The sequence below is a fragment of the Ascaphus truei genome, chromosome 17, assembly GCF_040206685.1.
Source record: "Ascaphus truei isolate aAscTru1 chromosome 17, aAscTru1.hap1, whole genome shotgun sequence".
Classification (NCBI taxonomy): domain Eukaryota; kingdom Metazoa; phylum Chordata; class Amphibia; order Anura; family Ascaphidae; genus Ascaphus; species Ascaphus truei.
The window spans coordinates 29116677-29143366 of record NC_134499.1 but is presented as its reverse complement, the minus strand read 5'-3'; the positions used below and the strand labels follow the sequence as shown (position 1 = coordinate 29143366).

The 26690-nt window shown below is 43.4% G+C and overlaps 1 protein-coding gene across 1 annotated transcript in view; it reads right to left on the bottom strand.

The window, feature by feature from the left end:
- COL7A1 (collagen type VII alpha 1 chain) overlaps nt 1-26690 on the bottom strand; it is a 120221-nt gene that overhangs the window by 20920 nt on the left and 72611 nt on the right. The window contains exons 59-91 of the mRNA XM_075574536.1: nt 26057-26098; nt 24741-24821; nt 24287-24322; nt 23314-23349; nt 21347-21427; nt 20870-20905; nt 20667-20738; nt 20150-20194; nt 20015-20050; nt 18894-18929; nt 17819-17923; nt 17122-17157; nt 15852-15887; nt 15688-15735; nt 14806-14841; nt 13100-13225; nt 11619-11828; nt 11185-11220; nt 10480-10524; nt 9324-9395; nt 8680-8724; nt 7695-7757; nt 7071-7115; nt 5534-5569; nt 4358-4393; nt 3955-3999; nt 3501-3533; nt 2928-2990; nt 2719-2754; nt 2494-2574; nt 1896-1955; nt 872-907; nt 563-604 (exon numbers count right to left, since the gene is read on the bottom strand). Coding sequence (XP_075430651.1) covers nt 563-604; nt 872-907; nt 1896-1955; nt 2494-2574; nt 2719-2754; nt 2928-2990; nt 3501-3533; nt 3955-3999; nt 4358-4393; nt 5534-5569; nt 7071-7115; nt 7695-7757; nt 8680-8724; nt 9324-9395; nt 10480-10524; nt 11185-11220; nt 11619-11828; nt 13100-13225; nt 14806-14841; nt 15688-15735; nt 15852-15887; nt 17122-17157; nt 17819-17923; nt 18894-18929; nt 20015-20050; nt 20150-20194; nt 20667-20738; nt 20870-20905; nt 21347-21427; nt 23314-23349; nt 24287-24322; nt 24741-24821; nt 26057-26098 — 1872 coding nt within the window. The remainder of the gene's footprint in view (nt 1-562; nt 605-871; nt 908-1895; nt 1956-2493; nt 2575-2718; nt 2755-2927; nt 2991-3500; nt 3534-3954; nt 4000-4357; nt 4394-5533; nt 5570-7070; nt 7116-7694; nt 7758-8679; nt 8725-9323; nt 9396-10479; nt 10525-11184; nt 11221-11618; nt 11829-13099; nt 13226-14805; nt 14842-15687; nt 15736-15851; nt 15888-17121; nt 17158-17818; nt 17924-18893; nt 18930-20014; nt 20051-20149; nt 20195-20666; nt 20739-20869; nt 20906-21346; nt 21428-23313; nt 23350-24286; nt 24323-24740; nt 24822-26056; nt 26099-26690) is intronic.

Here is a 26690-nt window from a genome sequence, read left to right as displayed (position 1 = left end):
AAACACTGCCATCTACAGCACTTACTCCCTCACCTACTGTCTCTGTAAGTTTCCCATTAAACCTCTTAGAATGTAAGCTCTTTGGGGTAGGGATTTCCTTTCCTATTGTCTGATTTTGATGCACTTATTGTATAATTATAATTTTCTGTACTGTATTCCTTGTGAAACGCTGAGTACACTTTTGGCGCTACATAAATAAAGACATACAATACAATATATATATAGCGCCATCTACTGTATGTGCATAGCGCTTCACAGCCATAATACACGTGACATAATAATATAACACATTATGGGAACAAGTTCTTTAAGACATAAAAGTAACACTAGGAAAAGGAGTCCCTGCCCCGAAGAGCTTACAATCTAAGTGGTAAGTAGGCAGAACGTACAGAGAGTTTATTATCACTGAAATTGTCACAGAAGCGTGTGATCACCATGATTCTTGTTGGAATATAGAGAAGATGGATAACAACGCTCCAGAGGGGGAATGCCGTGCATCTGGAGGACCAATGTATAGGGTCATTCTTCATTAAGTGAACGGAGAGAAAAAAGACCAACTTACACGTTCCCCTGGAAATCTTCCTGCTTGATCAGCTGGAGCACCCTAATAATATTATGAAAAATATAAGACAATAAGACACACAGCGGAAGACAGTGTAGATAAATTATAGGTTCTACATAGGGCATCTTCCTTTATAGATAATATGGCAGCCGATATGGCATAAACCCATTATGGCCAACTCCCCAGCAAGGACAAAATGCAAATATGTTGCCCTGGCTCATACCGACGCTGGGAGCCGGGCACCGTGCTGACACTGTCCCAATCTGTACGATCAAGTGTAGGCAGTACCATTATTTCAGTCCTTCTTACCTTATCCCCTTTAATTCCGGGTGTGCCAGCCACAAACTAGTAAAAGAACAAGCAACACACAAAACAGTGTAAACGAATTGCGGTAAAACAAAATGTGTGAAAATTTCCCAAGTAAGCTAAATCCCCCTAAAAGATATAAAATCTAAGATGGTAGTGGATTTACCTTCACCCTGGGCATTCTTTAATGTATTTTGAGCATCCCTGCCCCTCTCTGCAGGGAAGGTGTTCTATGCACAATTATTGCCATGAAAGATTTCCCCACAAATCCCCCGAGCCTGTTACATATCAGCCTCATGAAAACGGCGATGCTCTTGACCAGTGGTAGTCCATGTTACTGTAAGCCAGTGGGTTTCAAACCTATTTTTGGTTAAGGAACCCTATGTGAATTCTGAGGACCCCCAACCTTCTCTAATAATTACCTGAAAATTGCAGGGAACCTTTTAGGGAGGCCCGGGGAACCCAAGAGTTTCTAGGACCCCTGGTTGAAAAACACTGCTACACGCTGTGGAGCGATCCAGAGAGATAACCTCAGCCCCTTCTCACGTACGGCTGATTCAAAACAATGTCCGCTTCTCCCGCGGGTCCGTTGTGTTTGTTCCGCTGCATCGCACCACAGGGTCCAACAACGTTGGCTTTTTCTACATCTTTTTTACATTTCTGCATTCTCTATTCTAACAATGCCCCAGTCCACATTCAAGAATCACCTGCATACTTTATTTAATACATGCCTTAGACCAGAAGTTACCAATCTTTTTACCTAAGACAACTTTGGGTACCATCATGTGAAGACTTATCTACACCAATGTTGATGTCCTATGTCCTTTTCCAAGTATCAATTAGGGCATCTAACTTTAAGTATATCTTTATTGTGACTATTGCGCTCTTTGCTTCTATTCGCCTCTCTTCAGCAGCAAGTCACAGTAGTCTGCAGTACCTATTTCGTAGCACTTTTTTGCACCACTTGGGGTACCATTACCACATGCTGGGAAACCTCAGCACTAGTCAATAGTAAAATATTACTCACTGCTCCTGGAGTCCCGGCTTCTCCTTTGGATCCAACAGGGCCTGGGGAGCCTGGAACGCCCTATCAAGGAAGTAACAAGAAGACAATGAACCGTTGGAAGATAAAAGCATCATTGCATAAAAGGCAAACACGTGATTCACTGCAGGGGGTTGAATACCAACACATGAGAGTCATGCACCATGTCCCCAGCTCCGGTTGAACTTTATTACCATACACTCACCAGCCACAATAGATAAAATAATATTATAGACCGGTGGTTTTCAGTCGGTGGAACCCTGTGATTGTACAAGAGCCTACCAGAGGTTCTGCGGGAAGAATTTGGTGATTGAGCAGATATTTCCTCATCAAGGCTCAGTCGTTTATTTGCCATATTTTTTCTTTCAATAATTCAAAGGGAATTTCAAATGCTACACTGTAATGTTATAAATGCTATAGAATAGAGAAGCTGTTAGTTAATACAGTGACCGTATTTTTTACATTTATAGGATAGGGGCACTGGGGTTCCATAGTCACAAAACATTCCTAAAGGGATCCACAGTTCTTAAAAGGTTATAAACGCCAGATATACTGTAGACAGGGGTCTAAAAGTCACAGATACCATTTTTCCTGACAGCCCCGTTTCTCCGTCTTTGCCTGGCACGCCATCTCTCCCAGAAATGCCGGGTTTTCCTGATTCACCCTGAAACAACCAGAAAACCCCAAACATTTGTAACTTTGCTATCCAAAACTGAAGGACTCTTTCTGCGATGGTCTACTGAAATAAGGAAGTATCTCAGGAGCTTTCTGCGGTGTATATCGGGGTGCATTAAGAACCAGAACGTACCACTTGTCCTGGAACTCCTGGAGATCCTTGGGGTCCCTAGAAATGAAAAAAACCACACACATCAAACAATACGTACTAACAAGCAGAAACTCACTGCCAAGGCTCTCACTCTTTCTACTCTTGGACAGGTGTTCTCACTATTGGTGAGCAGCAGAGCAAAGCTAATTAAGTGCACCAATGTATAAAGTGATGTATAAAGTGTTGCTTACCGTAAGGCCTGGGGGTCCAGGTTGGCCAGGGGGGCCAGCATTGCCTTGAACACCTGGTAATCCCTAAACAAGTAAAACAAACATCAGTCTTGCAGCGTTTGGTTGGAGCCTTTAAAACCAGCACTGGAACTGTGCTTCAGTTCAGGAGAACACAATTCTGTTAAACAATAAGGAAAATACTATTTCATATGGTGCTGGTTGGGGTCCCACAATAAGTCACTGCCTCAAAGAACTTACAATCCAATTTTTGCTGCCCGTGGCCAAATAGCCACTTGCTCAAGGAGTACATACTTGGACTCATTACTTGAACGACCAAAGTACAGTAGGCTGCTCCTTTTCTTCACAAAACCCATTTTATTCATGCTTGGGCAATCCCACCAAGCCAGGAGCGGACAACTTCAGTCTCAAAAGCCACCAACAGGTGAGATTTTAAGGATACCCCTGCTTCAGCACAGGTGGCTCAATCAGTAAAGCAGGGACAGCATTAAAACCTGACCTACTGGTGGCCCCCAAGGACTGGAATTGGCCACTCCTGCACTAAGCAGCCCGAGAAGAAGACATTAGGGAACTTACCCGTACACTGGCCCCTTGTTCACCTTGATTGCCCTGCAAAAAGAAAACCAGGGTAACTCCTTTGCCCACCACATGCTAATATCCTTCATGGATAATCCACTCTCTGGGCTTATAACTGCCTTGAGCAGTCAGTGACGTTGGGTATCAGTGGAGAAGGCTTGTTATACCTCCACCAAATTCTGCAGAAGACCAACCAGAGAAATGTACCAATGGTCTGGGTTATCGATACATAATGTACTTGAAAGGATTAGATCCACAGAATATTCTATATTTCATGATAAAATGCGTGAGAATGGGGTGATTCACACATCCTACACATTGTCCATACAAGATTAAATGATTCAAGGTCATATTTGGCATGTTTACTTCGGCACTCCTGTGAACACAGATGTTTGCACAATTGGGGACCTGTTAAATTGCCCCCTGGGTGCGCAGTGGTTACATTGTATCATACCTTTATTCCTGGAGGTCCCTGGGGACCTTGGGGTCCCAGAAGACCCTGTTAGAAAGCAGAAGAGTAAAACGTGAGAATTCCACTGGTTTAGACATCTTGCAATCACGTTTGTGCATGATTTGCAAAGGAAAGCATTTAAGATTTTACTGAGCTACAGTACCAGATCTCTCAAATACCCTGCTCAAAGTGGATTAGTCTTATATATTGCATGATTATATTGTGTGGTCATATACATATTGTAACTAGGCCTTCTGCAGGAGTCAGACTAACCTCACAGAAGCCTCTTTATTTAAAGGTCAGAACTATATAAAAATAACTATACATGCAGATCATGCCCATTGCACTATAACTCCCCTCCCCCCTCCCTTCCCCCACAGTCTTGAATTTACAGTGTAATACTTACAGGGGGTCCCTGCTGGCCAAGTTCTCCTGGGTTACCCTGGGTGGGGGGGAAGTGGAGGGGAAGACACACATGTAAAATGACTGAGCTGGAATTGATGCTGCACCATATGATAGCCCTAAACACTGCACTCTGTACACCGTGTCATATCATCCAGACTACCGTTCAACTGGGAATAACGGGCCTGGCGAGCAGTAATATGTGTCTTTTCTTTATAGTCTTGCTATATGATCTGATTCCCTATGTTTGTCTTTTATTTTTTAGAACTGATGCTCTTATTCTTGCATTGCTGTAAAGTACTGTGTACTGTGTACTGTGTACTGTGTACTGTGTAGCATTCTCAAAATAAATACCTGAAATATGTTTTATGACTGGAGTGTTTGTTATATATGTCACAGTGTGGCTATACAGCGGGTATTTGTGTTACAGTGTAACTGTGCTTTGTATTGAGGGCTTTTGCTTATGGCAGGGGTTCCCAACTCCAGTCCTCAAGACCCCCGCAGCTAAGGTTTTCAGGATATCCCATCTTCAGCACAGGTAGCTCAATCAGTGGCTCAGTCAAAGACTGAGGCATTGATTGAGCCACCAGTGCTGAAGCAGGGACTGATTGAGCCACCTGTGCTAAAGCAGGGACTGATGGAGCCATCTGCGCTGAAGCAGGCATCCTGAAAACCTGACCTGTTGAGGCATCCCAAGGCCTGGAGTTGAGAACCCTTGGCTTATGGTACTGTATGTGTCACACATGATAATAGGAATATATAAAGGTGCAATCCATGATGCTTTATCAGAAGTTATATTTTGTGTATGTTGTTCTTTTCCATGCTCTGCCGCTCTAGAGACATACTCCGGTACACTCCTGGGATTTTATTTAGCGTTGTCTATGGGGTAATGATGATTTAATAACCTTACAAACCAGAGCAGAAGACGGTCAGTAGGATGCTTTGATCTTTCCACACAGATTGCACCTTTAATTCCCCTACAGACGAAGGTGCAGATTTACTGACCGTTGCTAAGCCTTACTGCGCATTCAATGGAATAGGCCTAAGAGATTTAGCAGTGTTTAGTAAATCTGTGCCTTAGATAGTTTATCCAGGAAATGCTTCCAAGTTGCAAACCAGCTGCATGCAAACTGCACCGAAAACCCGAAGCCCGAGACCCGTGAAAAACAGCAGCACCTACCGGTCGGCCGAGAACTCCGGGGAAGCCTGGCAAACCCTGCGGATATTTAATTCAAGCCAGACAATTAGGGAAGGTGTGCCTTAAAGAGCCCAGTTCAATCTTGGACAGTGATGGTGGCGGGGAGAGGGTTATGGAGAAGCAAACAGACAGACCAATCAGAGTGCGCAAAGCCATCCCGAGGGCTAAGAAAGCCAAACCTAACAAGTGGCCCAAAACTGAGGCCGTCCAAAACGGTTTACTTACAGCTGGGCCAGGCAGCCCGCTAATGGCCTGCTCGCCCTGTATTGAATGGAACGGACACAAAACAGGAACAAATCAAACGGGTCACAGCGATTTAATCCTTTTGCTGTCGTAGGGGCGCGCAACACATAGCAAAACAATGCGTTTCCGTCCCCCTCGGCAGAGAAGGAGTTCAATTAGGGCTGCTTATTTCAACCACTTAATGGCCCATATTCACTATGCAGCACTGTGGCATCAAACCCCCCTCACAGCACCGGAGGTGAATGGGCCGTAGGGTGTTTTCTGGCACATCACCGTTTAGCAAATATGGGCCAAAAAAACAAAAAACTTAACAGTGCATCCACACGTCTCGCTTAGGTTCCCAGTCTCAGCCTCTTAAACCTGACACAGCGTTTAAACGGCAGGTATCATTCAATCATAAGTAACTATCAGCCTTAATAAAGCAAACTGCAACAGCACAAGGAACTACAAGTAGGGTGACCGGTACGCCAGGCTCACTCCTATCAGGGATATTCGGGAGTGAAATTAGGGAGATTATCTTCTGTATTGGGGGGCGGAACTTTTGTTAGGGATACAGTAGAAAGATTATGCATTTTTCACCTAACTATGAGAAAACTTCCTTAATAAATAAGGAGAGGTGGTCAGTATAATGATGGGTGAGTGGGAGAATGTTACTTTGTATCTGTGTATCCAGCATCCTTTCTGATTTACACATTACAAAACAGAGCAACATATTCCAACTTGCAATGAGGCATAACGTGGACACCAAGAAAATGGGTCCGAGGCCTACTTACAGAACAGCATGTTTATTTACAAAGACACATAATAACAAGAATGCAGGGTCGGCCTTACCTTTGGCGGAGCCCAAGGCGCCATGGCGGCAGCAGGGACCCTCCTGCAACATCATGACATCACGGTGTGACGTCGCATTGTCATGGCAACGCATCGCCATGACAATACGACGCTGCAGAAGGAAGACGGCTCCACATAAGGTAAGGCCCGCCCCTGCGCACACGCACACACACACCCACTCCCCCTTACTCCCTCGCCCGGAAGTGGTGCAGTCCTGTGTCAGATTGGGGACTCCCCAGCTCTCTCCTCCAGCTCTCCCTTCTCCCGTCGGGCAGAATTTGGATCCTGGCGCCAACATGAGGAGGGAGAGGAGGAAGCACGCCCCCCCCCCCCCCCCCCGATGGCGCTCACTTTGCCCTAAGGCCGGCACTGCGCAATGAATATGGTGATGTAACGCTGTGGGTGACAACCCTAGCACTGAAACTGATGGTTTTCCGTGACTCACCGGCTTTCCTTCCGGCCCTGCCAGTCCTCTCTCTCCCGTGGCGCCCTAGAAAGGCACAGAGCACAGACTTAGCGATGCAAGTTACAAACAAGATTTCAGGGATTAACCCTTTTGCTCCCCGAGCTGCCTGTAATGGGGATCCATCATTAACGCGATGAACGGCGTGTAAATGTCCCGTACGTCAGGGCGTGTTAGCAGGGATCGGGTTTCTTTCACGGAAAGGGACTTCTAGCCCCGGGCGTTTAGCTGTCGGACATGTTGGCCCATGAGGTAGGTGAGTAGCGTTAGGATTAGGGGGTTAGGGTCTTTAGGGTAAGGGGTTAAAGCAATACGGCTTAACTTTAAATAAAATACATATTTTTATATTATTACAGGTTAGAAGCAGGGGATCTCCGAAGCTGAACCCCGTTAATTTACAGAGATACTTCCCTCTGTAGGGCTGGTAGAAATTGTGATCCTTCATCTAATGGCGGCGTTTATATGTCCCGCGTTACACTGGCCAATAGGAAGCTGTGATATAATCCGGTGCAGCTTCCTATTGGCCCGTGGGACCTGGGCCTTTAAGCTCTGCAGAGATACATTTCCCCTGCTGACACCAGTGTGTCCCCGCGGTGAGATACTCACCGGAGACCCGTCTCTGCCTTTTTCGCCAGTATCTCCTCTGTCTCCTTTCGGCCCGTCCCCTCCCTGCAATCGAAACAGCGCAAATATAATCATTATGCGGATACAAAAATACAAGAAAAGACTCGCTTCCAGCGGGGGCGGCAAACCATTGTGTTCGGTGGTGTGCCTGGCCCCTTTGGCAGCGAAGGGGTTAATGATGACAGAAAGACCACTTCATCCTTTAATGAATCGGAGCACAGTGTCTGCTCTTGGTTATAAATGTTATACAATGTAACTCCTGTGTGCCTTTAACCCCTCACCACCTGAAAGAAGAGAGACCCCTGTAGAACTACAGTAAAGTGAATCAGCACATATATATATATATATATATATATATATCAAAGTGTACATAATACACACACACACGTGTCCTAAGGCAGCAGTCCCGCTGATCATTCTTTTTTCTGGGGGCGTTTTATTTTTGTAAGTTAGCTGAACCAAGGGGCCCCCCGGAGCTGTCCTGTGGTCTGCCAACCTCTGGGAATCCCCCCTCGGTTTCTGAGCTGCAAAATAGTAACCCCGGGGTCAGGCTTATTACGGCAGCCAATAGAAAGTCGCCACTTCAACGGGAGATGACCCGGCGGTGTTCTATTGGTGACATCGTTGATATATTTGTTTGAGAGAAAACTTCTATGGAGGTAAAAAACAAACAAACAATCAGGATTTGGGGGAGGAGGTTATGTTGCAATCTTATGCACTTTTGCTCCATGTAATGCAAGTTTAACCCTTGTGTTGCCAGAGAGGCAGAGTAAGCTGTTTCAAGCCCTTTCAAGCACCCAAGACGTAGAGTAATCCAGCCAGTTTGAAGAGCTTCAAAAAGGTACAATGGAGGAATATTCCCTGTCCAGAAAGTGAGGGACTATGGACACTACGGGGATGTGAAAAAGAGGAAACAACACAGGAGGTTGATAAAGGCCTCACTAAAGACTTACTACTACAATCAGACCTTATCTCCTTTGGTTCCCTTCTCTCCGTCTGCACCAGACTCTCCCTGCAAAAGAAGAATCAAGGAAATATAGAATTAACAAACACGCAAGTCCATATACCCAAGGAACGCGCAGGAGCAATGCTTCTGTACCAGCTATTACTGCACTTATTTCCCTATTTCAAAGTAACTACAAAAATAAAAACTCAATGGAGAGTCCCCCCCGTCACATGTTCTTCATTAGGGGATCTCCTCTCTAAACACTGTGCTTTTGGTAGCAATATCTGCTAAAGAAACATTGTGTGTGCAGCTTCTTAACGTATAAACAGCGTGTCTTGCGGACAGCGTAGAGAGCAGGACGCCGTAGGATGAGAGCGCCATGACCAAGCGGAGGCTATACTGTGTGCCGCAAGTGGACTGTCTTTTCTAATATGTTCTGTACAGCACTGCAGCACCTGGACTGTCAGCTGCACAAAGTTCCGTTCCCTGTGCATGGAGTGGCAGGGAGTGGCATGGAGTGGCAGGGAGTAGATATATACTCAATATAAAGATAGAGTTAGGGCCTCCTGCCAGCCATGTGTGAGGGACTGAGACATTTTTACATCTTCCATTAAATGTATCACATTTGTAAGACAGAGAATACCAAAAATACAGAATTTACTGACCTTGATTCCCCTCGGACCTGTTAATCCTCTCTCACCAGGTAATCCGGTAGCAAGTATTTCTACAACGTCACCCTAAAACCATAAGAAAAAAATTATTTTGTTTGAAACAATATGTTCCAGTATATACACAGTATAATAGCCCACGTCGCCGGTGATTATACATGCTGTACATTTCTCTCATATTTTTAATATTGAGATGTTCTGGACTTTATTGCATTAGAAATTACTTGTCATGATTAGAGACGGGCGAATCCGTCCCCAAATCCGTTTCCTGGAATTTCAACCCCAAATCCGGTCTGCAGTGTAAAATCTGCGGATTCAGGTGGTTTTTGATCCACGCAGATTCGCCAAAACACTGCCGTTGGATATAACCAGAGGACGGATTTGCAGACTCCAATCCGCGGATTCAGCAATCCGTTCTTTAGAGTCCGCCAGCAGGCTGCGGAATCCACGGATTGAATTCTACCAATCCGTCCACGGGCTGCGGAATCCACGGAGTGTATTGGTAATAACAATTTTTTAAAAAACAGCAAAACGGGAGTCGCCCTTTTTTGAAATTGTTCCGCTGAAATCCAAAGGAACCGCCCGATCCGCTGCGGATCCAAATCCGGCAAAAAAAATTTCACCCATCTCATGCCATGATCGTCATTTATTAAACCAATAACATGGGTGGAATGAATCAATAATTCTGTCCTGATTTCAGAAACACAGCTGATCTGTAGTCCCCCGACCTGCGGAAACTCCGCCTCCCCCCAAGAATATGAGTATTGGGCCTGTTCCAGCGTCCTATAGAAGTCTGCAACATCATCAGGAGAATGTGTTGCGGCTTCCTATGGGAGACTCCAGCAGCCATATTTTTATAAGAAACGGCAAAAAAAAAATGAACATCCTTTTATGGGGGAGGGGCAGAGATCCGGGGACTATGGACCACTAATGCCTCCCCTCCCCCCACTTCAAGTGTAAGCTTATTTAAAAAAAAAAAAAAGGAACAAGTGAATAGACACAAATGCCTATGATCGCATACACAGACATTGAGGAATGCAATATTTTGGAACTATTGACTTCCTTTTTACAGGAGCAGACGTACATTTATACTGTTAGATAAAGCCTAAGATAAGAAAAAAGTTTAATAAATTTGTTAATGAAAAGCACTCACCTTAGGGCCTGGTGGACCAATTGGGCCTCTGGGACCTTCTTTACCCTGATAAAGATACAATTAGGCATTAGGGGCACATATTACACCCATGTGCAGTAAACCGTCTGCAAACCATTTGGCGTGATCCTTAAATGGATACTGGATCCTGAGCAAGAGCTTTGCATGTTTTGTTGACCTAACTAAAACTAATGTGGAGGAAGCTTTACATTCAGCGAAACGCGTGGGGGTATTGGCTAAAGACTCAGTATTGGAGATATCAGCACCATGATCAACTCCGGAAGTGACATCATCCGAGCCGGCCCAGGTTAGTGCTGACCCGACGGAGGACGCCGAGAGAGGATCCAGGACTGCACATGATCTCCAACAGTGCCTCAGACGGAGAGATCCAGTGTGCTGTATATCCCTGAGTGTTTGACCAATGCTCCAAACGACATCCGTTTACAAACCTGAGATAACTACATAGAACCAAAAGCATCCATTGCTTCAGACTAGAAGGCTTGGTTGTCACCTACACTTGTGAGTGTATTGACCACTTCCTTAATACCCCAAAATAATTTGTGCTCCTTTTTGTGCTCTTTAAAAATAATTTTCACGTACTTGCCTACAGCTGCATTGTGCACGTGAGAAATAGTGTCGAGATTATATTATTTTGCAGTATTCTATAAATGACTTGCAAGATCAAATATGAATTTATTGATAACTCACATTGTCACCTCGTTCTGCTCGCTCGCCCCTCTCGCCCTGCAAGGTAAATAATACACATAAGAACAGATTCATGGAATAGCCACCCGACAAAGGAGAGATGGGCTAGTGCAGGAGTGGAGACTGAGCCACTGATTGAGCCACCTGTGCTGAAGCAGGGATATCCTGAAACCCTGATCTGTTGGTGGCCCTTGAGGACTGGAGTTGGCCACCCCTGGGCTAGTACTTTAGGGTAATTCAAATGAAAGAGTATCATAATAATGAAGGGAAAAAAGCTAACGATCATACAGTGTGGTTTACAGCAGTTGGGGGCAGGTTAGGTTGGTTAAGTGATTGAAATCATCAATGTTATGATGATTTGGGTGTTATCTACATTCAGACTTTTCACAGACATGTCAAACCTCACACAGTCTGCTTTACTCTTTATGGCTCCTCACCTTCTCCCCAAGCTTTCCTTGCTCGCCGGGTTCTCCTGCTCTCCCAGGGACTCCTGGAATCCCTGGTTTTCCTGGCTCTCCGGCTTGGCCAGGTAGACCTTCAGGGCCTCTCTCTCCGATGGCACGTCCTGTCGGGCCCTCTGGGCCAGTGGGACCTCGGTCACCCTTGTCACCCTTCTCCGCTCTTTCTCCAGGAAAACCCATAACTCCCTATAAAGAAAGGGACATCCGAGTCACGTCCGGTCCAGCTGAAAGTTGTGGCGGCGGTGGGAGTTTTGTATCCAGAGCTGCAACTAGAGCATTGCTCCAAAAACAAATGGGGTCATTTTGATTCTGCATCAATCAGCATCAATGTATCAAGGTACTTTGCTCCAATTTTCTTCCAGTTGTGCCAGTGAGTGTTTGGGGAAATAGGGGAGGAGAGAGTACCGTAAGCACCATATTATAATGAGATGTATAAAACATTGTGAGTATATCTGGTGCAGTTTTCCTTTCTTTATTTTTGTGTCAAATAAATCGGACAGGTTTAGGTGATGTTAATCTCTACTTCTGAGAGACAAGTTTGTATGAAACAAGATTAACAAGCCTCAGGAATGGGACAATTCGCCATGGCCATTTCGCAGCAGGGTTTACTTTTTTTTTTACGTTTTAGGTTTTTTAGGTTTAGGGGTTAAGGTTAGGAATATTATACTTAGGATCAGGGGTTAGGGTTTTTAGGGTTAGAATAAGGTTAGGGTTAGGTAAGGAATATAGTATTAAGTTATAAATTATATTGAGTTAGTTATTAATAGTTAATAACTATTAGTTATTAATAGTTAATAACTATAACTAAGTAAAACAATATAATAGAGAGCGGTCTTAAAAGATTAGTAACACAATCAATCCTGTAGTTACTTAGTGACAGAACAATGGCGTTCTTAGTTCAGAGCAAAGAGATAAGGATGTGAAGGAATATTGGTTTAAACATTGATGATTGACTAAGAACATTTTGCTGGCAGTGAGAAAAATAGGTGATTTCTAGGTTAAGGAAAATGTACAGTATAGAAGATTGTACTTGGAGGTATAGAATTCAGAATCATTTATCACCAAGCTGCAGCTGAATCATTTAACATCAGCCGTGCTAAGGATTCTCTACTCTTTAACCAAATTCCATATGCCTGAAAACCTGATGTAACTGACTGAAATGAGTCTGTGAAAGATGTTTTCTATCGTCTCTGAATATATTGAGGAAAGAACCGGACCATGGACTATCAATGAAAGATGGGACATTTATTTGCACCCATCTCTGGAAGCAAATCTTTACACTGTTTTGTTCCCGCTCAATGAAGGTTATGGGCGAGGTTGTGGACTCCTAAAATATGACTTAATATTTGAATGCTTATGATCCCTATATCAGCCAGTGCCATCTTTGCAGTCTTGACTGGCTAACCCAAACTAAGTATTGATTTAAAGTCCATGATGCAGGACCCCTGCAGACATACATCTTTTCCTGGAGCTCCTTTCTCCCCACGGTCCCCCTGATCTCCTTTATTCTTCTGGCCAGAGCTTGGGAATATCAATCCAGAGCTGTCATCGTATGTCTCAATGATGTCTTTCAATAACGAAATCTGCAAAAGAAAGAGACTACGCTAAACAAGGAAGTGGGGAGGGGAAAGGGAGGAGCTGGGTATTAAAAATAGCCTTGGCATTTCATCTGTTGCCTCTTGCTCCCGGAAAAGTTCATGCATAATCAAACGCTTATTTGCAGCAAACAAGAAATCCGCATATGCCATAAGTTAAGTTGTGGCCAAGTCCAGTCCTCAAGGGCCATCAACAGGTCCGGTTTTCAGGATATCCCTGCTTCAGCACAGGTGGCTCAATCAGTGGCTCAGTCTTCGACTTATTGGGCCACCTATGCTGAAGCAGGGATATCCTGAAAACCAGACCTGTAGGTGGCCCTTGAGGACTGGAGTTAGCCAACCCCTGCCCTAGTCGGCCTTAGGGCAAGGCGAACGCCTTGGACCCCCATGCTCTCTCCTGTCGGTGCCGATCCAACTTTCACCCGACCGGAGGGTGTAGCTTGAGGAGGGAACGCGGGCCCCCCCTCCTCCAGCTCGACCCTGCGGTCAGTAGTTGAATCTTAGCACGAAAGGAGGGAGAGCAGCAAGCACGGGACCCCGGATCGGCAGAGAGGTGGGTGGTATGTGTGTGTGCACACGCGCTTACCCTTCTCCGCATCGGGCCGCCTCCGGCAGTCTCTCATGAAGTTGCGTTTCCATGGCAACTACATGATGCTGTGACGCTGTCAGAGGAGGGATGCTGGTCTTGTATGCCCCCCCCCTTTTTTTTTACAAGGGGGGGGGCGCTGCCAGCATGCCGCCTGGGACCCCCGCAAAGCCTAATGCCGACCCGTCTATGTTAGAATCCTAATTACAGCAGAACATGTTTATTCAATGCAAGGAATGGAAATGTACTTTCAAGTGGTACATTAAGTATCACATTGTGGCCAAGTATGATATCGTAACTGCTTCTCTGAGGCCGCGCTTATTGTCCTGGCTACGGCAACGTGACATCATCCGCCACCGTTGTAGCAGCGTTTTTTGCCTATAATGTAGGAGACAAGAGACAGCAACCGAGGGCGTGGCCATGAGCAGTTCGCCCTCATTGGCTGAACTGCTCACGTGCCTGCTGACGTAACGCAGCGGTCGCCGAAAAACAATCAATTTGAACCCATGACTTTTCATATGCTAGTAGCAATTCTCTAGCTGCTACACCACAGAGTCAGATTCATCACACCAACCCTGTGGTGTAGCACTAGAGAATTGCTACTAGCATATAAAGAGTCATGGGTTCGATTCCTGCATGTGTATTATATCAAATGTATTCACTGTCGGGCTGTTATTAGTCAGAGAAGGGTCAAGTGACCCTCCTCTGCTCTCGAAAGTTAAATTGAAAGCCGCGCACATGGACTCAACCTGATGAAGGGAGAGGAGAGAGCTGCAGATGCTGGGTAAGTCCTCACTGATCGTGACGGCCATTTCGCGATCCCGGTTATAACGCGATCCCGGTTATAACACGGTCTCATTATGTGGACCCCGAGCAACGCGTTATAACGGGGTTCAGCTGTACTGCCAATAGTAATGTATTAAGAAACAGAACGAGAAGGGAGAATAAAACAGGACAGGATCGTGCTAAATTTTTGTATTACCTTAATGCCTAGGACGTTGAGGGATTTTTCAACATTCTGAAAAATAAAATGTTAGAAATCATTACCAGACACCAGATTCTGCTAATCAGTCAAGTCAGAATAACATGGGGCGTATTGTTGCATGTTTATATAATGGGACATATGACTTGCACTCTTGAGGATTCTTTCTATGTTTTACTAATCACTTCTTGTTCAATTAATCACAGCGTCCAATTCAGCTATTTTGCAACTAACATGGGCACATAGGGATACAGTCATCTATTCAATATAGAAAGAAGCCAGGAATGTGTCAAATAGTGGTTGGCTACACGTTTTACCTATTTTCCGTAAATTTAGCAACATTGCTTGAAAATGTAGCAAAACTGTACTCGACCTACTGTATCATACATGGGAAATAAGCCAATTGAAAAATGCTAATTGGCCCATTTCCCCTGGCATCTGGGATGTGTTCACAGGTATATCCCCACATTCTGTATTGATGAGAGTTTTGAGAGGTATATAAGTCAATGGGCCCTCTACTAAATGGGAATGTCCTCTCCTTCTCCCCCCCTCTCCCAACATCGACTGCAAACTCTGACAAGGGCAAAGGCAAATTTTGCGTGTTTCAATCCTGTGACTGGAAGCCGATTCAGCACTATACCAATGGGGCGTTATCATATACTTTCCTATTCACTCAAGCCTGATGGGGTTAATGCAAGGAATTAACGTTACAGCCATCCAGACCCTGAAATAAGGCTTTTGCGGGGTCTGGGTGGGTGTTTCACAATTTTGAGATGCCTGAATATTGTAACATTCCTTCAGGGGCTTCTTACCCACTGACCCACGTCATTCACCCGGTGGCGAACTTGTAATAAGATAATTATTGCTCTCAAAGCTACTTACAGCGGCGCTTCCCGCATCCCCTTTCTGTCCAGTCTCTCCTGGCCGACCCTGTTTGGAAAAGTAATACGGGGACATTAAGTTGCAGCGACTTGAAACGTTGAAGCAGAAGGATCACGTGCTCCTCTGGTCCAGCCACAACCTCTCCAGGGAATCTGTGTACTAACCTGTTCACCTCTGGATCCTGATTCACCTCTATCACCCTGGAAAAGCAAAATAAAATTACCACATACACGGTCTGTAACTGAGCCTCTTGATCAGTATACTGTAACACTAACATACACGTTGTATATCTGCCTGAAACAATGCATGTCCCGAGCACTGATTCATTTTAGTTAATGGACAGAGATCACTGTATTTCTGATTAAAGCAGCAAAACACCTCTGACTATGTCTTATTGAAGTGAAACTTCTTTGCTGGCACCTACAGAGTTTTGATAGGAAAAATCCCTTGTGTTGTAACAAAATTCCATAACGGAAGTGATGTCACTGCTGGCAGAAGAGGCAATCAGTGATGTCAGGGGAGGGAGAGGAAAGACACTGACTGACACTAACACACACTGTGACTGACAGACACACTTACTCTCTCACACACACACACACACACACACACGCACACACACTGACTGACACTCACATACACACACACAGACACTAACTGACACACTGACACACACTGACTGACACACAAACAGAATTCACAGTTAAATAAATATAGAGGTGCAAATAGCTGAAACACGCGTTCTAAGTCAAACTTCTTTGCGTTCTGGCACTGAACTTGTGTTTTGATTTTTAATTAAAAACATCACCATCACAAATACAATTTCTGTGATAAAATAGTGACAAAAGACAAAGAAATTTAACTTAAAATGCACGTGCTCGGCACACACACTTTTTTTTCCTTACTCTTCTTTCGTTTTGTTATAGGATTGAAGTATGGGGGTCTCTGGAGCTGAACCCTGTTAATTTTAGCTCTGGGGACCCCCTGCTTCCAGGGATACAGACTTCCATAGGGGGCACTGGCATCTCTGCCGCCAGGGGACTTGTGTGTCTAACGACATGAGTTTAAATCTCCCGCATCATGCTGGCCAATAGGAAGCTGTGACATCATCCCTTGCGGCTTCCTATTGGTCCTCATGACCTGGACATTTAAACTTCACAGAGATACCGGCGCCCCCTACAGAAGTAATTATCTCTGGAAGCAGGGGGTCGCCAGAGCTGAATCAAATGGTTTTCAGCTCTAGAGACCCCCTGTTTCAATCCTATAACAACAACAAAAGATGTAGTGCGAGGCGTTTTTCTGCTTTAATAGGTGTTTGTTTATCAATGTAAGACATTTGTAGATTTTTGCAACTCGCTTGCAGCTCTCTTCTCCTCACACACGTTATTGTGAGTGTGAGATATCTAGATTGTTTGCTAACATTTGTTTTTATGTTACCTTTGTTCCAGGGACACCAGCTAATCCAGGTATTCCCTAAAAAATACAAAAAGCAATATGAGCATCCATGTGAGGAAATAGGACATTACAGGCAGCAATTCTGACTTTAATTAGAAGCAACCGAATCTTATACACAGAATAATAAGGTGCTGACTTCCCAGGGACACGTAGAAAACGGACAAAGCAGGAAATGTGTAGTCTTTGTGCTTAGTCTAAGAATGGGACTGGAAGGGAATTAAAACAGATGCAGGAACTATGAATGCGTGGAAGTGGAATCGGGTCTGTGACCAGGGAGGCACAATAAGATCAAGAAAATCTATCAGGAAAGTTGTATTCCTGATAATGTATTTATTTTTTAGAAGAATAAGAAGTCGGCACTCATGTGGTCTTGATGAAAAAAGAATCCAAAGGATTTATTAAAGATCTATCTTGAATTGTAGGTGGGATCCCCTATGATCTACCATGATGTGGGACCACTTTTGCACAGCACCAGTGTCAAGTATCTAATTCTTGTGAGAGCACCATGCAACAGCTATGTATTTGTTTTTTTACATAGCGACATCAATGTATACCACAAAATATATTCTGGGAATAGTAATGCGGTGAGTGCAACCAATATAAAGCACGTGGTAGGAAAAGGAGAACGCAGACAGAACCTTCGAACCATAAACCGTCACCACAATGTCACATCACACACCTGCCCAGGAGGTCCAATCTGTCCTGGGAGGCCAGGTACACCAGGTGGTCCTGGGGGGCCCAATGAACCTGCCTCCCCTCGTTCCCCTTTGGAGCCATCCCGACCCTGTGAGACAAGAGGAGGCGTAGAAAGGTTTAACAGATGGACAGGGCAGCAGAGGAGCAGCGGGCTCGCTGTCTGATTCTAATAGAATATCCTCTGCTCCACTGTGGTTCAGATGAACGGATAATGCTTATGACAAAAAGTGCAATAAAAATAGCACTAAAAGTCAAATAAAAACAAAAAACACTAATACTAATACTAGAGAACTGATTTTATTTTTAAAAACCCATATAATATTTAACTTGTTTTGCTGCTTTAACATATAACTCTGCAACATACTAATTTACATAAGAAGCAGCCACACTTTTTTCTTCTGAGTTTATTTGTTGCGTGGGATTTATCATGTTTTAGTAACATTTTATTACCTTAAAGCAGTAGTCCAAGAGCCGTTTAAAAAAAAAAAAAAAAAATTACCATTTAATAAGTGCATCAATACAATCCACACAATGATATGTAATTAGCTAAGTTGCAGATCGATCCGTTCTCCTGTGATCGATCGGCGAAGATTCGGCTCAGGGGTTCACTAAATGTCTGTCAGTGCAGCAAAAGAGGATCAAAGATGCAAAGTTCTGTGGGGAAGATCATGTGACCAGGCAGTCACTAGATACAATTGGTGCACTGCTAGAGAGAGGACAGGGCTCAAAAAGGGGTGTGCCAGAGCCTGTTTTAGAAGAGGAAGGGGATGTGACTTTGTAAATGGTTGCTATAGAAATAAAAAATGCTTGTTACATTATAATACATTCAAAATGTCAATAATAGCGGTTTTAAAAAAAATGGTTCAAATTTTTTCTCATAGTACAGAGCTGATTTTTTTTAACCACACAAATTGCTTGGTCTGCAGCTTTAAGCAGGATCCCTAAATAGAGGAAGACACGTCCCCCGCACAGTAACCGATCTCACTGTTGTACTGAATGTGTGATTTGTGTTTGCAGATATAGACATAGTTTCACGCTTAGATCCTACATGTACTTACATCTCTGCCGCCGGAACCCGAGTCACCCTTATCACCCTAATGTAAAAAAAGACAAAAAAAGATGTATCATTCAAGTCTTAATCATCCCCATTTCATTATAGGGAACATCTTCCACTGGAAATGATTGCAACGTTTTCATTCTTGCAGCTATTGTAATACATCAAAATGAGCAGAGCTGCTCTTTGTAAAGGTGCAATCCCTGGTAGCTGATCATGCAACGTTTTATAAATAATTGATTGATCCAATTGGCTTTCCTAAATGAATGTCACAATTGAGCTGCTTTTGTTTCTTTGGACATGAAGCACACTTTTCTTCTTCGGGGTGTCTGAATAGGGAATTTTCTATCAGTGAAGTGTTACCTCTACCTTATCCCACAAACCCCCCCCTCCCAAGTCTCAATCCTAAAGCCCAATTTTACAAACTAACTTTAAAAGACTTATAGGTGTTAGATATTTGAGGAAAAGGCATCCATCACCCAGATTGATCTCCTTAATAATGTCACTGCCATTAGAGCACTTTGGTCCTATGAGGGACCGGTTCCATTAAAAATACATTTATGCTTAAGACTCTCTCTAAAAAGAAATGGAACATGCTGCAATCGGAAGCATTTTATTAACCCCTTCACTGCCAGAGGGGCCTGCCACACCCTGCAGGCCCCTCCTAGGAGCAAAAGGGTTAAGTATGGTTGCAGACCCTCCAACATATTGCATTAAAAAAAAAGGTGCCGCTGTAGTTCCTCTACTCCTGCAGGATGGAGGTACTGCCAAGTAATTCCTATGGATGTCCTCTGCAGCTCACCACACATAGGTACAGCAGGTCTTCCAGAACCCCAAGCATGTAGTGTATCTGATAAATAGGGATACTTGGGGGGAATGTGGCTGTGAAAACTCAACGTTCTCCCTTTTTAGTTGGTAAATTCCATTCTGACAAGTTCTCTGAGGATACACAGATAATATCGCCAAAAACAGAGGCGCACATCCACAGAAGGGTGCTAAGCATTAGCACGTCTCAGCTCCTATTTGTATGAATGGGGGTAAAGGTGTGCTAAAGCCAAGCCCCCTCTTGCAGATCTGTGCCATAGAGAGATATACAATGTTACAGGTGTTATTTCTTGCTCTGACCTTCCTTCCATCTTCTCCAGGCGTCCCTTCTTCTCCCTACAGAATTAGAATAAGACACACGAGTTACGCTGAACGTACAGTTTGGGGAGTTTTCTGCCATAGCAAATATCTGTCAAATGAATGCCGGATGCTCACATTTTTGCCGTTCTGTCCAGGTTTTCCATCATCCCCCGGCTTACCCTTAAAGAGAGGAAATATATGGAAGTTCAAGCAGAATGTTTTTGTACTAAAAGAAAAGAAAAACAATCACAAAAGTTTATATCTTTTACTGAAAGGGCCAAAGAAGATAGTTACCTAGTCCATGTGTAAAGTAATTGAATGAACATTGCAAATGATAAAATGTACGACTGAAAACATTCTGTGCTAATTATTGCAAGTTCAATTATTCCGATTTCTAAATAGCTATTTTTTTTCAGTTATCGGAGTACAAATTACTGACCTCAATGAAAATGCAATCACTGTGCCAATGAGTAACTGCTGAGAATATTAAGGACAGCTGACTTTGCAATTATCTGTACGTAATATGGCCCAGGGTGATATTCTATGTCTTTTGGGTGTTCAGCCAAGTGCGAGCAATGAAAGAATAAGGACAGATGAGTTTAACTAAAGAGCGTGAGATCTACTGGCTCAGTATTGGCCATTGGCTGCTTACAGATAGTCCTAGGGGTCCAGCAGGGCCAACTGGTCCAATGGGACCCTGCTCTCCTCTCAGTCCTGGAAGACCCTGTAACAGATCCATGTAACAGATTAACAGTCAGTACCAGATGAAATATACAAGGGGGCAGAACCATAACGTATTTGGGATTAAGTACGTTCTTATCGTATGGACATATCTGATTTGGATTTAATACTTACATCCCTACCAGCATCACCTTGCTTGCCAGGATCTCCCTAGAGAACGAGGGATGGTACTGAATTTATATAAAACACAATGTTTTCCAACAATATACCTGCAACATTTAGTTCATGTAACAGCATTAGTTGAGTCTAAATGAAATTGAATTTAAAGTAAGGATTTCTAATATATGGTCCGAAGATGGAGTAGATCATGCCCTCCATTTTGAAAAATGTACCAACTGGTTCCAAAACACTGGGGTTGGCTTCTTGATACTAAAATATTGTTGGTCTTAAAATTGCTCAATTTGGTGCACTGCCCCGTTGCACTTATATACTGATATTGATTTGCTGCATATTACATATCTCTTACAATAGTTCGAGATATCCAAATCAAACAATGTGCACTGTGAGATGGTAAAATCCCAGGTCATAGGTCTTGGGCTGTTCTAGGGATGAAACCTTTTCCTATGATTCCTGATTTTTTTCCCCACTTACTCTTTGCCCTGCGGTTCCGGGTTGTCCAGGTTTTCCATCCAACCCGTTCCTTCCATCCACACCTGGAGGACCACGATCTCCCTAAAACATTGAGGGGCAGAATGTAATCACAGTGCTACGGTGGGCACGAGAGAGACCCCTTTGTGCTGCTGGCAGACGCTTGCGGGCTCAGCTTATGCACTTCATGCCACTGGGAATCTGGATTGTTATTGCACAGGATCCGGTGGAATGAAGGACACCAGCAGCTGCCCATTAACAGGACAACACGGCATTATAGGCAGAGGGAAGCCAGACAGGAACCAGAGTCCACCAATATCCATATCTCCAACAACATAAGAGAGACGGGATGTCTCATGGCTGTCCCTGTCTGCTTCTGCATGTTATAGGAAGAGGACAGAGGGAGCACAGGTAAATACAGGGCTCACACATGGTAACAAGGAGCATTAGGTGTGGAGAGAAGGATGTAATATCCAGAACGTGCCTTTGTCTGGCGCCTCCATGAGATCACTGCTTAGTGGGTATATATAGTACTGTGTACACCTGTTACTTTACTGTATATAGTACTGTATACACCTGTTACTTTGTATGTTTTCCTGTTTTTGTGCCTTTTTTCTTTCTCTGATTGTATTTTCTCTTTGTTCGCTCTGTGTTCCTTTTGTTCAGTGTTTTTAGTGACTTGTTGAGATTCAGATTTATTGTAGTTTATTCAGTTAGGAGGATATCATTGTCTTTTCTTCTGCTTTATAATTGTTTGTGTATTATGGATATTTCTCTACAGATAAGGTTTCTATACATGTGATTGTTTTGCATATGTTTTGATTTATATAATTGTATTCTCTTTACTGATTACTTAGTGCAGAGATTGTCTGTTTGCTATTTAGCAACACAAGGTTAGTCACAAGTCAGTGACATGAGATTTGTCTGACTGCAGTATGTTCTTGTGCCATTTGCCACTGAATGGTGGGTGGGGGGGGGGGGGGGAAGAAGTGGCTCAGAGAGTAAAGGCACTGACTCTAAATAATAAGACTGAGTTTGAAGCAGGGGAACCAGTGTCAGTTCCTTGTGACCTTGGGCAAGTCACTGTATCTCCCTGTGCCTCAGGCACCAAAATCATAGATCGTAAACACATCTGGGCAGGGACTGTGTGTGTAACAATCCTATGTGCTGAGTAACGCACGCTATACTGTGATTGTGACGTGCTTTGAGTCCCATTGGGAGAAAAGCGCTATATGAAATAAAGTTATTATTATTTGTATTATTATTAAATGGTGTTGTAATACTGTAGCTCAGAATCAGATATATCCGGTGTTGTGCAAAATCTACAGTCCAGTTCGCTGTATTCATAATTATTGAGGCATTCCAAAAATGATAATGACTGATGACCAATACTTGCTCCTAATCCTTTAAGTGCCTAACTGCCTAGTGTCACAGAGCTGCCCAGAGTCTGCCTCCAGCGTGTGATCACGGTTACAGCAATCACAGGCGTTTGGAATGTTAATCCTTCCACTCTGGCCCATGTAGGAAAGTGCTCATCAATATTTTATGCCCTATGTCCATAATCAGGGAGGTCAAAGATTTCTCCTCAACCACGTTCAAAGCTTCTCCAAAATCAGCACTGTACCCACATGAACAGCGGCATACCGATCGGCTGAGTGAGCCTGTGCCAACGGCACTTGGAAATAGTGAGACAATGGGAGTATGTGACCATACCTGAGGCATACTCCATCCCACTATGAGCAGCCACTTTACCTTTTGTTTCAGCATTGACCCTTATTCTCTCTAGATTGTAAGCTCTTTTGAGCAGGGCCCCCATAACCTTCTGTATCTGTTGACGCTTGTTTGTCATTATTTCTATGTCATTCAGTTTATGTAATTGATGTCACTCTGTCCCCCCCATTGGACCGCGCTGCGAAATATGTTGGTGCTTTACACATAATCAATAATAATAATATATACGGCTTGCTTACCTTTTCACCCGGGGTACCACGATCTCCAGCGTCACCCTGCAGAGCAGAAACACGGGCAACTTGTCACAACATGACTCTCGCCACCCCTGCAGACGTATTTCTGATATCCTTACACATCCCACTACTGCCACCATGACCCCAGTCCCCAGATAGAATAGCCCTTCTAGAGTGCAAGCTCTTCTGAGCAGGGGGGACCTCCTTACCTAATATATCCGTAAACTTGGGAATATTATGTTAATGAATCCACTGTCGGTGACTATCCGCTCAATCCTAAACCGCTATAGCGTATATTATATTATAATAGGTATGTCGGTGCACAGGGCTATAGCATATAAACAAAAACAACAATGTATGTAGAGTAAGACACACACATAAGATCTCTATCATTTGCATTCCAGGTACACAATAGTATATAGCGGTTTAATACGACTCAATATATAGCTTAACCCCCTTATAACGCTGTGCTTGGGGTCCAAAGAAGAATCACATCGCGTTATAAACGGATCGCGTTAGAAATAATGTACAATTGTATACATTGTACAATAAAGTATTTAAGATACCAATAATCGTGTTGTAAAGTATTCATAAATACGAAAATTGGTTATTCATCAAAAAATAACGACGCATGTGAAATCATTTACAGTGATATTAAAGCCCCAATCGGTGAGGCCGCTCAACATATTATGCTAACCATTTATTTTCTCTTGCACCGCACAATATGTTGCCACTCCATCAATCTAAAAATAATAATAGCGTCATAATAAGGGAATTGTAATTATACATCTCCAGATCGGACGACAAAGCAAACTCCTCTATCCTCAATGCTATTTTTAATTCTCTGCTTCACTTTGCACTTCTTAAATCCAGGAATCCTTTGTGCGTTAGGCAACCACGTAAGCAAACGAGGTCGAGTTGTTGCCAACAATTATCATAATTAATAACTAAAGGTTTGTAAATGCTAGTGGCCACTTACACGAGATCCAGGAAGCCCCCTCAATCCTTCCAATCCCTGCAGGGAAATAAACTTGATTAACATCTGTATGAAGAATATTTTACATGACAGTTGTGAAAAAAAATGTGTTTTTAATGCAGAAATCCCTTTTCCTCTGTCTCCCAGTGTCAAACGTTAATGGTTTATGTCTTAAACCATTTTGCCGCTGTGTCTTACTAGAAAATGTGCTTTATCCTAATAATTCACAGGATAGATATATTAAATGATGTCGGATGTATCATTTACTCCCCAAAGCGAGACTGGCGAATTATGCAAATACACAGGTGGTGATTTACCTGTAAATGAATATGTAAGGCATATTTACTGATCATATGACATGGACCAATCCTGGGAATGAGCCACAAAGATCAGACATATTGTAGCACAGGTCCTTCTCTGAGATACAATGTTTCAGTGCTATGTATCCAGTACGTACCCGCTCTCCTGGGACACCATTTAAACCAGCTTCACCCCTTAGTCCTTTCATTCCATGCTCTCCAGGGTCACCATCGTCACCCTAAATATAATGACCAGTCAGCACATTACTATCGTTGATTATTTTCTATACAGCGCTGTCTGTAGCACAAAAAAGAACCATACCGATACTAAGGGGGATTCATTGAAGTCAATGGGAGTTTCTGTGGGATAGTGTCTTAATTGGCACTTTAGCACTTTGATGAATAACCCCGAGGAATCGTTAATGTGATATGAAACTTCCATCCAATGAAGGTCTTTAGTCACATGTGATCAGTGCTAAATTTTGATGACGGGGGGATGACTATGTCAGTTCATATTGGGACAAATGTATAATGCTATATCATTCCGTGCCCTGTAAGCCACTCTAGGGAGGAAAGGAGGTAAAACGTTGATGACGATGTAGGTTCATTGTAGGTGGTGATACTTTTGAGACTTCTTCAAATCAAACATTGTATTGTGCAGAGCTTTGCAAACCTCATAGTTTCTTCTTCAAGTGTCCTGTTAAGAAACACATGAGGTTTGCAAAGCTCTACACACTACAATTTCATCTAGGAAGAATTTGAATTTTGGGCCACCAAAAGGTACCGTATCACCACCTACAATGTTCCAGATCCAGAAAAGGGTGCTAAGTTTTAGCATGCCTTTACTCCCAGTCATTTAAATGGGAGTAAAGGCATGCCAAAGCTTATCACCCTTTTGTGGATCTGAGCCAAAGAATCTAGTTTTCGCCAGGACCAACATGGCGCCATGAATTGCACTACCTGCCAATATAGGGGAAAAGGTGCTGTGGTCATACGAAATAAAATACAGACTGTTGATGGATTCTCTTGCAAAGTAAGATATTACTAGTTACATTTCACTGGTCAGCAACATACTGTATCATTAAATAAAGTGATGAGGTCCGTGGAAGTCATACACAGAAGCTGTATGTTTTTAGAAACTGATTTGGTCACTCCTAGAAATGGAGATCCAGGAATGTGCAAACGGGACTTCAGTTTCCCGATCTCTTGTGCAACACAATCTATGTCTGTCATTGATCAGTTCTATGGTTTTTAGACTAAATGGCAAGATGGTTATATCTTATATTATTATATTGTAACATTTAGACAAAGATAAAATAATTCCATGCAACAAAAAAACAAAATAAATCGAATTGGCTCCACTAGATGAGAATACACATTTTCTCTGTGATTTATTTAACTCATAGAATTCGGCTCTATACCAGTTGGCAGTATGACAGTAAACTGGTGTATTAACAAAACTCTTTGCTCCGACCTTTTCTCCTTTTACTCCAGTAATGGTAGACTCCGCAGCAGCCTAAATAAAGATTTAAAAAAATCAGAATATGCATCACTTGAATGGAACGTAATGCATGTTTAAACCAGTGGTTTCCAATCTTTTTTGGCTAAGGACCCCTATAATTATATTGTAAAATTCTGAGGAACCCCAACCTTCTCTAACAGTGCACCTGAGATCAGATGCATTGTAAGGAACCCCAACCCTCTAACAGCGCACCTGAGATCAGATGCATTGTACGGAACCCCAACCCTCTAATAGCGCCTCTGAGATCAAATGCATTGTAAGGAACCCCAACCCTCTCTAATAGCACGTCTGAGATCAGATGCATTGTAAGGAACCCCAGTCCTCTCTAATAGCGCGTCTGAGATCAGATGCATTGTAAGGAACCCCAACCCTCTCTAATAGCACATCTGAGATCAAATGCATTGTAAGGAACCCCAACCCTCTCTAATAGCGCATCTGAGATCAGATGCATTGTAAGGAACCCCAACCCTCTCTAATAGCGCGTCTGAGATCAGATGCATTGTAAGGAACCCCTACCCTCTCTAATAGCGTGTCTGAGATCAAATGCAGGGTAAGGAACCCCAACCCTCTCTAATAGCACGTCTGA